Here is a 16,404-nt window from a genome sequence, read left to right on the forward strand (position 1 = left end):
TGTATTGATTATCCAGTTTCTTCTTCTATGAAATAGTCAGGACTTGATCTTTGACCTCTGTTCCCAGCTTTAAATCCTATATTACCCCAAGGAAGGTAGCTCTGTGTTCTTCACTGTTTCATTTCCAGCTCTTTAATAGTGTCAGCAAAATCTTGTAAATTTGGATAATTGCCTTTCTGAAATGGGAAGGATATAAATATTCTCTGTTTCAGTGAATCTTTGTGGGAAAAACTTGGCATTCAAGTATTTTTGATTGACTCTCCAATACCTTGTGTTCGGTTTATATATGCTGTAGTTGAAATTAGATCAGAGCCCTAACCCAATCTTACTAAGAAGTTTTCTTATGTAGTAGATACAACTAAGCAAGGAAATTTTAATCAGATATCAATATGTACTGAATCAACCTGAGTGATTCACCTAATTCATTCCCACCCAACAAATCTGAAGTCAGAGTGCTGCCAGCCTTATTGGAGGAGTATATAATAGAAGGTTTGACACCAAATTATGTGATCTGAAGCATCATGTGATGAAAAAACAAGTTTTCTCTTTCTCATTACAGATACTGATATGAAGACAGAGTCATCAGAAGCTTTCAGGTGAATTCAGGACTGCTTTAGTACTTTGAGAATCTGGGAAATAGAGACCTAGTTACACTGAAGGGAATAGGACTTGGTAATAATGGAAAACACCACACAACTGGATATATCTCTGTGGCCTAAGTATGTCTATTGCAGAGTTCATAATCCAAGCAAAAGAAGTATTATGTCAAGGTGGATAAAGCTGAAATATAGACTTAGATTTCTGACTGGAGTTAGCAGTGCTTGGAAATTTGTGTCAAAAGGAGATGTAGCTTTGAGAGACCTGAAAATGCCACCCCTTTAAGGTGGCATTTTGTTGAACAAACACTTAATAAATACCTGATTGTGCTGAGCACTTAATTAGTTACTGGAAGACATAAAAAGCTTAGAGAAGATACATTGGTCCATCCTCTCATGGAACTAACATTCTAGGAAGAGAATGAGAAACATGTCTAACTATAATGTACAAGGTTACATGGTAACTTTCATTAAAGAATTGCAAGCTAGGTACTCTTCAGGTCCCTGAGAGAAGGTCATTAACTGGGGTTAAAATTTTATGGAGGAGATGGCATTGGAGTTGGTATTTTTAAGGATAGGGAGTTAGGGGGGAGTGAAACATTTCAAGCAGGGAGAAAACATTATGAACAAAGGTAGGACAATGGGCTTCCTAGATGGCCAAGTACCAGATGCTATTCTGCTGTGGCACCAGTACCCAAATTTTGAAGATTTTTTTTTCCTTTAGAAAATGGGAGATTTAGTAAATTTGACCTGTAAATATGTGGATTAGCATTTGGAACTGCTGTGTGTATCCAGAGATAGACTGTGACTGCTTAGCCTTTCCTACCTTTTCCTTAGTTGTCATTGTAGAAAGGAAAAGCAGACAATAATTTCATCATAAGTAGGTAATAGAGAAAGCCTTTAAAAATTAATCTTGTTTCATGCCTGAAGATGCCTAGTATTTGTTTTTAAGAGGCTTTTAGGAAACTCTTTGTATAAAACTATTTCACAAGAAAACTTGAGTGAGCATGCATCATAAGCCTTAGGGTTAGTACAGAAAGAAAGGAATTCTAAAACTTGGTTGACTATAAATTGGGATAGAGATCAGCTGAGAAAATGTACTGATGACTCTTTTAGACCCATTTGAATTTTTTTCATTTTCCCCTTCTCAGCAGGCATCTTTCCTCAGAAAAGGCAGATTCTAGCAGAGGAGAACAGAGCTCCTTTAACTTGAATGACTCTCCCATCAAGTCTTTTGTTTCTATTTCGGAAGCCAAGGATTGCCTGGTGGACTTTAAAAAGCAACTTTCCATTCGACCAAGCAGTCGGAAACGGACCAAAGCAAGCAGAGGAAAGAGGAGAAAATCTTGAGCTTCTTACAATGGGAGGTTGACAGATCTGCTGGAAGAAACACATGGCCAGACTTCTTTCAGCAGGCCCTCACTATTCTTTACCTGTTGGTTAGGGTCAGGTTATACCATTACCAGCACAACTACACAATCTTTTAAAAAAATTTTCTATGATCTGTATAGGGAAACATTGTATAGATTTTGTGTTTTCTAATTGCTTGTTTGAAATTGCTTATAGTTAAAAGAAAATTTAAATATATTTATGTATGTTTCTATGAAACTCTGAAACAATTAAGGTTTTCCTTTCTTTCCTTTGTTTCTGGTTCCTGATGTCAGACATATTAGTTTTGAAGATAAGGAATTATAGATCATGGATTTCAGAATTAAATGCATCATTGGTTTTGGATGTGTCACCAATATTCTTCTTGATCTTAGGTCAGTTAGTACACACTATATATTCCCAAGCAGTGTGGTCTTTCCCTTTAACTTATTCCCTTTTCTTTCTGTCACCTGAACTTCATTTTAAGAAGCTCCATCTATCTAACATTCTTTAATTACCTTGATGATTCCTGACCTCATTTTACAATCCATACACATCAGTCAAAATTCTCGGTGGCCATTCATAGCAGTATTTCTCCCTAAAGAAAGAGAATGTCTTGAAATCAGTCATTTGTCTAGCCTCACCAAAACCCTCTTAGATGTAGCCACTTTCCCTTCACAGCATAACCAGTGGGAATGCCAGGGATAACCTCACAGAAATTAGCTCAACTCTGCTTAATGCCAGAGGTAAGAGAGGCAGCAGAGAGCATCTCTGATTTCATTGTGAGTTGCACCATTGTGTTCTTCAGTGTAGAGCAGAGATGTGACCCAAACTTTATCAGGTATTCTAGCAGAATATAAGCTTCTAAATATGATAAAACTAATGCAATAGGAAAAGATGTGTAAAGTATGAGAGAGGAAGCTGGATATAATGGGATAATATTCACTGGTCTGGGATTCATTAGGGGCCTGGATTCAAAACCAGAACCTGGCTCTGCTTAATGACCTTGGAAAAGTCACTAGCTTTAGACTGGTTTCCTTATCTTTAAGACAAAGTTTGGATTACATAATCTCTAGCACTAAATCCAATGACTCTTCTGTAAGATTCTTTGTAACATTAAATCTCATGATCCGCTTGGAAAGATATTGACAAAGAGCTAGGTTTGGAACTTTGAAGGTATACTAGGAAGGTAAAGGAGGTGGCAAATTTAAGTGTCTGAAGTGAAATTTGAACTCGGGTCCTCCTGATTCCAGGACCAGGTTCTATCCACTGCACTACATAGCTGCCCCCTCTGACTTCTTTTAAAGTCCTATATTTTTGTTTTTGAAAACTGGAATGTTAGATCCAGGAGACTTTGGTCTAGATTTCCAAAGGCACTTAGGATTCAAAGGCACAATTCAGGTCTGAGTTCTAACTGAAACTACCCTCCATACTTTCAGAGTGTGGTTTTTACTCTTTTGGAAGAAGCTGGGAAATAAGGAAATACAAAAATCTGATTCTTTTTTTGGTGAAAGGGAAGACCATAGGGCAATCTGTTATCATTCTTGCTCCTTCCAAAATGCTCCCAAGGGAGAACAATCTGACATTTGCAGGGAGATCCCTCTACTTCTTTTCACTACTGAGAAAAATGTTGTATTTTGACTGTGGTATTGATTCTTTACCTGTTTTCCTTCTAATGCAAAGCAGTTTATCAGTTATGCACCATCAGCTCAATTCATGCTAGTTTTCTATCTCATTAAATGGCAATTTATTGAAAGTAGATCTCCATAAACAGGGGATATAGTATTTATCTCTTTGTCTGAAGATAAAGGAAGCAAAGAACTGTTTCTGGGAAATGAATTACTTTTCCTTAAGACTGAACAGTTATGGGGTGGCTAGGTGATGCAGTGGATAGAGCACTGGCCCTGGAGTCAGAAGTACCTGAGTTCAAATCTGGCTTCAGACACTTAATAATTATCTAGCTGTGTGACCTTGGGCAAGCCACTTAACCCCATTTGCCTTGCAAAAATCCTAAAAAAAACCTGAACAGTTACCATGCAAGTTTGGATCAATTGAAGGATATAGATTAGGAAAATGGAAACCCAAGAGTCCCAACTAGCTCCTAAATTCACTAACAGGATTTTTTTAGGGGTGGGGATGGGAATGATTCCTCTTTTTTAGTTTTTGGTTTTTGCAAGGCAAAAACTGCCCAAAGGCAGCTAGGTAATTACTAAGTGCCTGAGGCCGGATTTGAACTCAGGTTCTCCTGATTCCAGGGCCAGTGCTTGATCCACTGTGCTACCTAGCTGCCTGGGTGGTTCCTCTTAATAAAGTCTTTCTCTCCTTTGCCAACATCATATCTCAGTTCAGTCTGGAATCTCCCCCAGTCCCTGGGCCTTCTCACCTTGGAACATCTCATTGGTGAGTACCTTCTGGGGCCTTTGTTTTGGGAAAGATTCCAGGCTGGCCAGCCTTCATTTGCTTCCTGCTTCTGTTCCTGACTTTCCAGACTTAAATACCATGTGCCAAGGGCTTTCCCCTCTCTTGTACCTTTCCAGCTTCATTTTGTATGTTGTCTTTTCCCATTAGATTGTAAGCTCCCTGAGGGCAAAGACTGTCTTTTTGCTTACATTTATTTGTATCCCTAGAGCTTAGTCTAATGAATACTTAATAAATTCCTGTTTTCTTACCTTGCTTTGCCTTACAAGTAATAGTCAAGAAGTCAGACTAATCACTGGATTTTCTTTCCATAAGGACCTCAACATAGGAGGTTCCTCTTTGCTAGGAAATGGGGGAGCTGCCATTTTGCAACCTCTTGGTTGACTTTATAAGTTCTAAGAGCTTTTTTTTATTTGTACTACCCCCAAAGAACCTAGAATGTTAGAACTGGAAGGGATTTTTGAAGAATATGCTTGAACTTGAAGAACTTTATAACATCAGTTGTCAGAACTAGTGTTAACAGACTACATTTGTATGTTAATAATAGCTAACATTTCTACGACACCTTCTATGTGCCAGAGACTAGGGTAAACACTTGACAATTTTTATTTCATTTGATCCCCTCACAAACAACCCTGGGAGGTAGGTACTATTATTTTAGGTACTACTATTTTACAGATGAGAAAACTGAGGCAATCTGGATTAAGTGACTTGTCCAGGGTTGCACTGCTAGGAAGTATCTTGAGTCTAGCTTCAAACTTGGAACTTTTGAGTCCAGGCCCAGTGCTCTATCTACTGTGCCACCTAACTGTCTTTGTAAAACTCTAGGATTTACAAAGTGTTTTACTTCTAGCAATCCTGAAGTAGTGCAAAAATTTATACTCATTTTGCAAATGAGACTGGAACTTTGAGAACTTAAAAGTGATTTTTCTTATGTATCAGAACTAGTGCTGCCATTGAATGAAACCAAAATGCATTTTCCCATAGCAACTCATTTATTTATGCCCTTTCTTTGCTATAGCCCTGGAAGGTAGGTAGTGTAAAGATAGAAAGATAGGATATTGGTGCCTGGAAAGGTTTATAGAAAGTAGTAGGCATCTTTTAGAAGAAGAAACTGTATCAGTGAAATGATCAGCCCAAAATAGGTGTGTATGGGAGCCAGGACTTTAATAAAGGTTTTCTGTGATCTAGTGTCACACTTTCTCATCCCTCTGGCTCCTAGGTGGATAGAGTACTGACCTTGGAGGCAGGAGGATGGCAATTCCAATCTGGCTTCAGACACCTGTCACTGTGTGACCTTGGATATATCACTTAACCCTGATTGTCTCAAATCTGAGGCCATCTCCAGTCATCATCTTGATTCATATCTGGCCACTCTCACTAAAATCCAGTTCATGTGCTTGTCATGACACCATTTCCTTGATTTCATGATCTCTTCTTTGAAAACGAAGGACAAACATCATCATCAAATTTGAATTGGTTATTTCCTCTGACATATTTTCTGAGCTTTTGGAGCAATTGAACGGAGTTCTTTATTAGATGAAGAAATGGGCATCTGGTATGTCTCCAGGTTTCATTGTTCTTATATATATAATACCAGAAATTTGGGACCAGAGTATCAAGGTTCCAATCTCATCTCTGTTGCTCTTTGACCTTCAACAAATTGTTTAACTGTTCTGAGCCTCAGAACAAAAATCATCAATTTATATTCTGAGGTCCTTTCTATCTCCCAATTTAGAATTGTTGAGCTAATGGTTTATTGAAAATATGGTAGTTATAGGTTACCTTGGGTGCTTATTATTGGCAGTGGGAAATGCAAGGAGGTATAAAGAATCTTAGTGAAGGTAAATTGACTAACCACATTTAGCAAAAAGACTAATTATAAAATTGCCTCCTTGTCTTTAAAGACTTTGCCATCTAGTTAGAATTAAGTTCTACCCATAGGGTATGACCAGAGCTAGAAAAGTCAGAAAACTCACTGACCTCTGATTCTGGAATGAGCTACTGACACCTTTTTTTGTTGCCCTCTGCTCTAGAGGAAGTCTATATACCTTCAAGAATGAACACAAGATTGAGCCCATCTTTTTCCAGGAGGTCGTAAGAAGGATTGCCTCAATTATTCCATGACAAATCCTTTAATTTTTTAGATGAAGAAATTGGTTTCCATAGAAAAGTAATTTGCTTTAGAAAAGTGTCAAAAACCAGAATTTGTACTTGTTTTCAGTCTAAGACTCTCCCCCCGCCATGCACTTTAGCCTGGACTATTTCTTTTGTTGACCACTTGTCTTTGGAGAATTTGTGTATGGGAAGAATCAAAACAGAAGGATGGTGTGTCTGTGCACCCACATCTCAGACAAACCTAGAGAGATGCAAATTTGAGAGTGATTTTGTATTGATCTGTGGAGAAGAGAACGAATGGCTGGTGGTATAACATACCTTAGGAAAGCAGCAAAGGTAATGTCTGGTTTTTGACTGGAGAAAGTAAGGCTACTATTTCAGACCATTAGCCCCATGGGAAACTCAGTACCTCACACTTGACGTTCTCCAAAGAGAGACTTTCTCAGTGTATCATTGGATAGTATGTGACTGAAGTTATTGATGATTGACTCTGCTTTTTTTTTCCATCATTCTCAAAGAGGAACAATGACATCTAGAGGGTAATGTTTTGACTTCTGTCTGTACTAGATTTAAGTGAATAGAGTTGCATAAAGTTGTTAGCCTCACTTTCTTCTCGAGTCTTAGAAGTCCAGTGGCAAGAGAAAAGTCAAGAAGGCTGACAATGGGGCGGCTTGGTGGTGCAGTGGATAGAGCACCTGCCCTGGAGTCAGGAAGACCTGAGTTCAAATCTGCCCTCAGACACTTAATAATTTACCTAGCTGTGTGGCCTTGGGCAAGCCACTTAGTCCCATTTGCCTTGCAAAAACCTTAAAAAAAAACTGACCATGACTCAGAATGAAATAGTTGAGCTTAGCTTTTTTTTAAGGTGAGAATTATTTATTTTAAGCTATCCCAAGCACAAGCAAAATGATAAAAGGTCAGCATGTTTGTCACTGTGTGATATAAGTTAAGGTCCCGTATAATTTTCTGATCCACGTACACAGAAGAGGATGGTCCAACAACTGCTGTGGTCCCCAGTGCTTGATCTGTCTGCTCCAAGTATTCTTTACTCATCATAGCCAGTGGGGAGAGGATTGAGGTGATATGAAACAGTATGGTTGCCATCTCCCCACGGGAAGGGCTTGGTCCGGATGCGCAGGTGGGGGTAGGGCACGAACTCGGGGCACTTGTGATGCTCCCCCGACTTCAGGTAGGCGTTCAGCATGCTGACTGCCACCCCGGGCAGCGACAGGAAGGTCAGCATCTTCCACAGGCGGCCCAAGCCCTCCTCGCCACGGACAGCGCTGGATGCGGCCCACCTTTCTGGGGCGTGGGCCTGACCCCCAAAGGCCAGCAGACACCCAGCTCCCCTTGCAGCCATCTTTCCAAGAGCTTGGCTTTTCTAAATTAAGGTCTTTACAGGTCCCAGTTTGTCCAAGGCCACATTCACTCAATAGCTAAGGACTAGTTAAGAATTGAGAAAAAAGGTGATCTATTTATCATCACAAAGATATCAATCTGGGGAGGCAAAGACCCACAGTTTTCTGACCAGAACAGAAAATAATTTGCACTCATTCTAAGCAATCCAAAACTAAACAATGAGCCATGGAGGCTTGTGTTGGGGGCTGTTGATGACTTTTCAATGAACCAATGATTTGGGTTTAAAGGTGTAGTTTAGTAGCTCCATTTAATATACAGTGAAGTCTTTTAAAGTCTCTTTAGAGCAAAACAAAAGGATTTTTTCCCAGTTTTTTGAAAAAAAAATTGGAAAGGCTTCCTTGGTACCAAAAGAATTGGTTCTCAGTCTTTCAGACTTGACATCTATCCAATGCTGACCCTCCTGAGGAGTTCAGAGGTTTATGCGTGATATACTATGCAGGTACTTGACTAGTTCAAGTCACTGTTCACAGACGGACATTTGTCTGAGAGTTTCCCAGGAGATAGAAAGCAATAGTAATTATATATAGTGCTTTTGGAATTCTGTAGTTCTTTACAACCTCACCTGAACATCTGTGTGAAGTATTTGCTATTATTGTTCTCATTTTACAGATGAAGAAAGTGAGACAGACAAGTGACTTGCCCAGTCTTTTTTTTTTCTTTTTTAGGTTTTTGTAAGGCAAATGGGGTTAAGTGGCTTGCCCAAGGCCACACAGCTAGGTAATTATTAAGTGTCTGAGGCCGGATTTGAACCCAGATACTCCTGACTCCAGGGCTGGTGCCCTATCCACTGTGCCAGCTAGCGCCTCCCCCCATGCCCCAATCTCTTAACTGTCTGGGACTGAATTCAGACTAGTTTGACTTCAGTTTTAATGTTCTGTGCACTATGCCACCTAGTGGCTTGATATTTGAAGCCAGCTTCCCTCAGTTTGCTTGTAAGGGGAAAATGATTACTCATTTGGCCACACTTCGTTGTGTGACAAAAATGCTATGTGCTCATCATATTGATAGTCCTTTTCATCCCTGAAAAATGGGTGTCCCCTAGTACCTTCTATAGTAACTACCTTCCTCCCTTCAATGACATTGTGAAAATGCTTTGAAAGCATGTTTGCCTTGGTCTAAGCCTAGTAAATCACCTTGTAAGGGTTTGAGGTAAGTTGGTAGGGGATAGGTATAGGGTTAAGACTAAGAACTAGTTACGAACTGAGAAAAAAGGTGATCTCTTTTTCATCACAAAGATAATGAGAGCTGCCCTGTAATCCTAACTCTTCCCCTCACTACACTGTGTAATTTTGGATAATTTCTTTCTTTCTCTTTTGCATCATTTGTGATAACAATTCATGTTTCTGTAGTAGTTTAAAGTTTGCTGACCCTTTCTCCCCGTAAATCTAGGATGTTTGTACAAAAGAATGAAAGTATTCACTCTATCATAGAACCAAGCAAATAAGCGCTCTAGTTGGTAAAATGCTAGAGTCAGCTTTTGGACGTTGGTTTCCTAACTTTTTACCTCCATGATGATCCTCCTAAGCATCCCCTTAAAATTTTTTAGCACTTTCAGATGTATAGATTTAGAACTGGAAGGAACTTTGGAGGCATCAGATTTGACCCTTTTACACAAGAAGAAACGTGACCATTAAATGATTTGCCTAAGATCGCAAAGCTAGTAAGAGATGAAATAGGATCCTAAGTCCACTGCCCTATCTACTACTACTACTCAGTGCTGTCTGGGACCTTATCTAAGCTGTCTTTCCCACTGTTTAGAACAGTATTCTATGTATACAGTAGGCACTTAAGATTGAATGAATAAATGAAAAAACACCAGAACTGGAATTTGTTTTGCTGTAGGGATTGAAAGGACTTTAGAGACCATATCATTCAGCCCTTCATTTTATAGAGCAGGGAACTAACTGTCCAAAAAGGACAAAATTTTGTCCAAAAAGGACAAAATAAATGAAAGTCCGCTAGACTAGCAAGTGTGACCCTGGGCAGCCTGTATGTCTTGATTTCCTCCTCTGTAAATGACACCCACCTCCAAGAATACTTGGGAAGTTAAAAGAGAGAATATTTGTGAAGTCTTATGGTGCTAAATAAATGTTAGCTATTATAAGCTTAAGATAAACATCACATAGTTCTCAAACAGTAGATAAATTTTTTCTGATTTATTCAGTTATTCTGATTATATTAGATAGTTCCATCCACATTTAAAGTTATGATTATTGGACTGTGGTTTTTCTCCTATTTCTTTTGTATTGATTTTTGTCCTCTTTTAAATCAGTATTTAATTCCTATGATTAATTTTATCCCTATATACACTGTTTTGATGTTAGTTTGTCCCTCCATTTTCTTCCCTGTTCTTATATACCTGCCCTTTTCCAAGTTCCTTAAATTGATTTACTTTGTATATTTTTCTTTTTAAAACTTAACTCTTTCCTCTTTTGACCTGACTCTCTTTCCCAACCAAGTCTACAGACTTATTTTTTTCTTGGTTGATATTTTATTTTTCCAGTCCCATGTTATGAAAGTTTTTCAACATTCATCCACTTGCATATTTATAAGTTACACAATTTTCTTCCACCCTCCCTTCCCTCCCTCTCCCCTTAGTGGCGAACAGTCTAGTGAATGTTGTACATGTACATTTTTTGTGTTTAATATGTTTATAATATGTCATTTTCTGTATGAGAAATTAGGAATAAAAGAAAAGAAAGAAAACCATGGGATAAGAAGAGAAAAAGAAGAGAATTTTTAAAAAAGTGAACAAAGTGTTCATTCAGATTCTGTGGTTTTTTGGTTTGAGTTTTTTTCCCCCAATCTTAGTGTGGATGACATGGTCCCAATAATCTCCCAGGGTTGTTACAGGCTTATTTCAAATTCTTACCTCTGCACTCCCCTTCAATTTCTTTTAAGTAACATTCATTTGTCACACCCCTTTCCCATGAAACTTTCTTTTTTTTTTAATCCTCTTGATTGTTTCTTTTCCATTCTATTCTATTCTGAATTCTATTTGCCAGTTTGAGGGATATGCCCTTTTCCTTCTGTTATTCTTTCTTTGTCCCTTTTGGAAGTGGAGAGCTTCTGAACAACTAAATTTGAACTCCTTCCTCTGTCCCATTTCTGTAATTGTGCTTATAGATCTTCTCCTATGTTCCCTAGGTTAAACACCATGATGTTCATGAAACCAGAATTAAGTAAAACAGTTTTGTAGTGGGTGTCTCTTAGTTTAATTCTTCATCCTTTCACTTTCTCTTAGCTTGATCACCCAACTTTTTCAATTTACTTAAATTATTCCTCCTTCTCTAGTCATCCTCTATCTGGTTCTCTAACCCACTAGGTCTCTGAATGCTGGCTGTCCTTGAGGAAGGGAGGCAATGTGATAGGATGTAAAAGAGCTGAAGGTGGGATCTAAAGGTCTGATTTCAAATCCTGATTTTGCCACTTTCATTGAGATTTTGAACAAATTACAACTTCTGCTCTTCCATTTCCTCGGTTTTGTTTTTGTTTTTGTTTCTGTTTTGTTTTTTAGTTTCTACCAGGCAGTGGGATTTAGTGATTTGCCCAAGGTCACACAGCTAGGTAATTATTATGGGTCTAAGGCCAGATTTGAGCTCAGGTCCTCCTGATTTCAGGGCTGGTGCTCTATTCACTGTGCCATCAGCTGCCCTCATTTCTTTTTAACATGAGAAGGTTGGATTGGATGATTTCCAAGATTTCTTCCTGTTCTGTAAAATGTGAAATTTCCAAAACTATTCCGAAGAGCAAAGGCAGTTGGGGCTTGAACTTGCATAAAGAATACATAAAATGAACAATACACACCCTCCTAGAGGGTTCTCCTCATCCTCAAGAACCTTGAAGCTCTCCATTCAAAAAAGTATTTATTAATTAGGTCTTGCATAGTACAGAGTGCTGGTCTGGGAAGCCAGAGAGACCATAATTCCACTTTACAAGGGCTGTGATCAGGGGTAAATCATGTAATCTCTGCTCAGCCTCAGTTTCCTCATGTATAAAATGAGTATCTGTTCCTCCGAAGATCTAAAGATAAAAACCTATGTAGAGAGCTTTGCAAACCTAATCACCTTATTAGATACAGTTTATCAGTCCCCATTGGACTTCAACTTTTGTAACCTCTTCCTGACCCTGAAAAATGCCCAGCTCTGCTTCTCCTTGAGCTCCTTTCAGACTAACCCAACACCCAGCTCAGAAGGTCATCAGCCTATAGCATGAGTTGTGGGGGCAAATGCCTTTGGAGGAAGGAGACAGGGCTGGAGGCCTTATAATCCAGTGTATCAAAGCTTTGTTTCATTCTCCGGAGCAGAATGGAGTCATTAGGAAGATTCTGAAAGCAATTAAGAAGAGAGGTAAGGTTGGCACTGGGAAAGCTCCAGAGAAAGATTAAAGGAGTGTCACTGTTTTCGGCCAGGTAAGAGATAGACCACAAGGCTGCCAAGCTCCTCTTCCCTTCCTCTTCCTCCCTAACTCTTAAAACGTCCCTTCCCATTCTGTGACTTCTACGGGTTCTTCTAGAGAAGGAAAAGAGGTAGGAGGCAAGGGGGTTCCAGCCTCCTGATCCTGGTCCTGATGAGTACATCTCCCTACGGCAGAAGGGAAAGAAAGAGAGTAAAGGAGACTCCCTCATATATCTTCCTTATTATCTGACTTCTTACAGACTTCATCTTCCCTCTTCTCTCCAAAGTCTTAGTTCAGTTTTAAGGTTTTAATAACTGTTAAAAGTTATTAAAAATTATTAAAATTTAAAACTGTACTAAGACCTTGAGGAATGTGTCTTTATTTTTGGTATGTGTTGAGAGGGGGCAAGTGTTTATGTATCTGTCTTAGTGATATGACCATTCCTGTGTCTCCCTCTTTGTCTCTCTTACATGTAAGTGTTAGGAGAAGATATTTATCCATGAGTTTGAGGAGGAAGGATGTGTATGTTTCCATTGACATGTTGCCTTCTCTTTGGGGTATCTGAACTTATGTGTGAATTGTTATTCTTCATAAATCTACCCTTTGTTTGCAATGCAAGCTTTGGTGCCTCTCCCCCTACCTAATTTCCCAGACTCTCACTCCTGCCCTGGCCTCACTTCCTGCTTCATTGTCTTAGCTGTCTAGCTTATCAGTTCAACTCTACATTGCCCTCCATGCTGAATTCCTTTCCCCCTTACTATTGGCATAATCTGCCAATCCTTAATCCTTGGTCATGCCCATCATCTCCCTTCTCTCCAGCTTTCAAGTGAGTGAATGTACATAACTTTTCCAACTAGGTCCTCTGCAGATTCATGTTATCTAATTAGTTGAACTTTCACTGTAGCATGACACTTTTTATTCTTCTCTTAATTGACTCTGTCTCTCACCTGCCCTGTAATGGTTGTTTCTCAACAATGTTATGCCACCATTCCTTCTTCTTTCCTACTTTTATGAAAAGAATATGTCATGAGGGTTCTCCTTTTCCTTTCTTGCCAAAGCCAGTTCTTTACTTAGGCCTTTGGTGGTCCAATGGCATAGTGACCCTGGACTTTGACTCAGGAAGACCCAAATTCAAATTCTTTCTCAAGGGGGTACTAGCTATATTAGCCTAAGCAAGAAATTAACTTCTGTCTTTCCTCAATTTCCTCATCTGTAAAATAATAATAGTTCCTACTTTACAACTTGTTTTGAAATTCAAATGAAATAATTTTGTAATGCATTTGCAAACAAAGCACTCTATAGATGTTAGCTGCTCTTAATATAATCATTCTTGCGGTTATTAAATCTTTTCTTATCTCCTCTGGAAACTTTCCCCATCCTATTACCTTTTACTCATCATTAGTCTCTCCTCAAGTACTAATTCCTTACCAATCACATATAAATATATAATATGCATATACATATACACATATATTAATCTCTCCTGAATTCCAATCCATCCCAATTACCTGTTGAATATTTCCACCTAGAAACTGTGATAGTGAAATCTGAAATAACAAAAGTTTGAGCTTGCAAGAATATCAATGCATGCCAGTTGCATAATAAAGCAGGACCAGGCTTCTTCAGTTTAGCACTGGACCATGAATATAAGGAAAGACAGATTTTTATAATTAAAAGAAGACAATTATCAGTAAATAAACCAGGACACAAGAGTAGGTAATTTAATTTCTAGTTGGAAGAGAGATTAGGAACTTTTCCACTTGAGGGTAGGAAGGATGAGTGACCTTCTAAGAGTTGGGAGTGGGGAGAAGAGGGCTTTTCCAGATGTGAAACACTCTGTCACTCATTTCCTATGATTAGTAAGCAGGTGGAATTTATGGGAAAATGAAACTTTCAAAATGAAGTCAATTTTACAGGATGAGTCAGTTTGATTCATACAATTCTCTCTTTCCTGTTATCACAAATTCAGTATTTGCAGACTACCTTTGTCCTTGTCTTTGCCCTTAAAGCTGGCCCTCCTTTAAGCTTCTCCCTTAGTCAAAAACATCATTATGCTCTTAGTTATTACCTGGGTTCACAACTGTAAGGTCAATCTTGACTCTTCACTAAGCCAAATATATATCCAAAATATTTCCTTATCTTATTGATTCTACCTCCCTGCTATTTCTCAGCTCCATCCCCTTCTCCACACCCTTATTACCATCACCCTAGCTTAAGATTTCTCAACTACTGGGGTGGCTAGGTGGTGCACTGGCCCTAGAGTCATGAGTACCTGAGTTGAAATCCAGCCTTAGACACGTAATAATTACCTAGCTGTGTGGCCTTGGGCAAGCCACTTAATTCCATTTGCCTTGAAAAAACCTACCCCCCCACAAAAAAAAAAGATTTCTCAACTACTACAGTAGCTTCACGGATGGTTCTCCCTGCTTTTAGTCTTTTTTCCTCTCCTCATAACTACCAAAGTAAGGTATGAGTCTTGATTGTGTCATTCTACTACTAATAAAACTTAAGTAACTTTCATCCACCTGTAAGATAAAATATTTTTCCAGCCTGGTTTTTAAGGCATTTTGCAATCTGGCTCCATCCGACCTTTACATATTTAATACTATTTCCCTTCATGCCCTCCTCTAGGGATAGGAAAAAAAAAGACAAAGGATGGTCCCTACACTCAAGGAGCTCAGAATATAATGGAGAATTCAACAAACAAGTATAACACAGATAACACAGGATAAATGGAAAATAATTAACAGAGGGAAGGAACTAGAATTAAGAGAGGCAGGGAATGGGGCAATATAGAAGTCAGGGTCCTGAAACAACCATTCAATAAAATATTACTGAAATATTTACAAAGTAAATATTTGTGGGGAGGAGGATTTGTAGCAGGAAGAATCTAGCTTCAAGTGGTATTTGAATTGTTTGGAAGGAAGCTAAGCATTCTCTGAGGGTGGAGGTGAGGCAGGAATAGAACCCAGGTATAGGCAACAGTTTGTCCAAAGGTAAGGATGGAGATGGGAGATGAATGTTCTGTTCATCTAATTGCAAGTCAACTAATTTGATTGGAATGTTAAGTGTGTGAAGGAGTATAATGCATAATAAACCTAGAAAGAGTGACAGATTGGCACCAAATTATAAAAGGCTGGAATGAGGGCGATTTTATCTTTGAATCCTCAGGATCTAGTTTACAGCACCAGAGAAATGGAAGGTATTGGATTATTGCTTACTAATTATGTGATTGAAAAATCAAAGATTATTGTGGCAGGACTAGGAAGGCAGGACTGGGGACAAGGAGCCCCTTAAACAAGTAGGTGCTGAACCAGAGAGGTGGCTGCATGTAGCCAACTCTGATAGGAGTCAGAGGTCAATGCCCCAGCCTCCGTGGCATCACTCTTATCTTGGTGCTGGCCATACCTAGCTGACTTGGTCTCCTCAGCTGAATTAACATCCATATTCTGCTCCAGCTTAAGATAAACATGGGGCTCTGTTTGTAAGCCCTCATGGTGATCTCGGTATTTCCCAGGGATTCACTTTATATCTCTATGCAGATGGCTCTCAAATCTAAATGTCCAGTTCTAAAATCTCTACTGAATTCCAGTCTAGCATTGCCAACTGCTTGCTGGATTCAAAGCCAGTCTGGTCAAATTGAACTCATTCTATTTGCTCAAAACCCATCTCTTTTTCCATATCCCTCTATTTCTGACCAGGGCAGCATCCTTCTTCCAGACATCCAGTTTCACAATTTCAACAACATCCTCTACTCTTCCCTCTTCCTCAGACACTTACCAACTGTGTGACCCTAGGCAAGGCACATAATTCTATCTGCCTTAACTGGAAAATGGGAATAAAAATAGCACCATGTTCTAGCATTTGTAGTGAGTATCAAACAAGATAGGTGATTGGCACAGTGACTGGCACTCCCTTGCCTCCCACATCCAGTCAACTGCCAAGCCTCATGGTTCTATCTCCACAGTATCTTTCACATTTATTCCCTTCTCTCCATTCACAGTGGAGAAGACCTCCATTTCGGGGCAGTTTTTGTCATCAGGATGCTTTTTCTGACATTGAACCTAAATTTTTTCCCCTTCAATTT

At 39.1% G+C, this 16,404-nt stretch overlaps 1 protein-coding gene and 1 pseudogene across 5 annotated transcripts in view; one reads left to right on the forward strand and one right to left on the reverse strand.

Moving 5' to 3' along the window:
• Positions 1 to 11,366, forward strand: part of UIMC1 (ubiquitin interaction motif containing 1) — a 140,990-nt gene extending 129,624 nt beyond the window's left edge. For 4 of the 5 annotated variants that reach the window (XM_074212321.1, XM_074212319.1, XM_074212322.1 and 1 more), the window contains 2 exons: positions 560 to 596; positions 1,748 to 11,365. In XM_074212321.1, coding sequence (XP_074068422.1) covers positions 560 to 596; positions 1,748 to 1,946 — 236 coding nt within the window. In that variant the 3' untranslated portion in view covers positions 1,947 to 11,365. Of the gene's footprint in view, positions 1 to 559; positions 597 to 1,747 lie in introns of all 5 variants that reach the window. The other variant, XM_074212320.1, reaches the window with a different exon arrangement.
• LOC141505961 (cytochrome c oxidase subunit 6A1, mitochondrial pseudogene) lies at positions 7,546 to 7,860 on the reverse strand (annotated as a pseudogene).
• Positions 11,367 to 16,404: the final 5,038 nt, after the last annotated feature.

This window comes from Macrotis lagotis, chromosome 1 (assembly GCF_037893015.1).
Source record: "Macrotis lagotis isolate mMagLag1 chromosome 1, bilby.v1.9.chrom.fasta, whole genome shotgun sequence".
Taxonomy (NCBI): domain Eukaryota; kingdom Metazoa; phylum Chordata; class Mammalia; order Peramelemorphia; family Peramelidae; genus Macrotis; species Macrotis lagotis.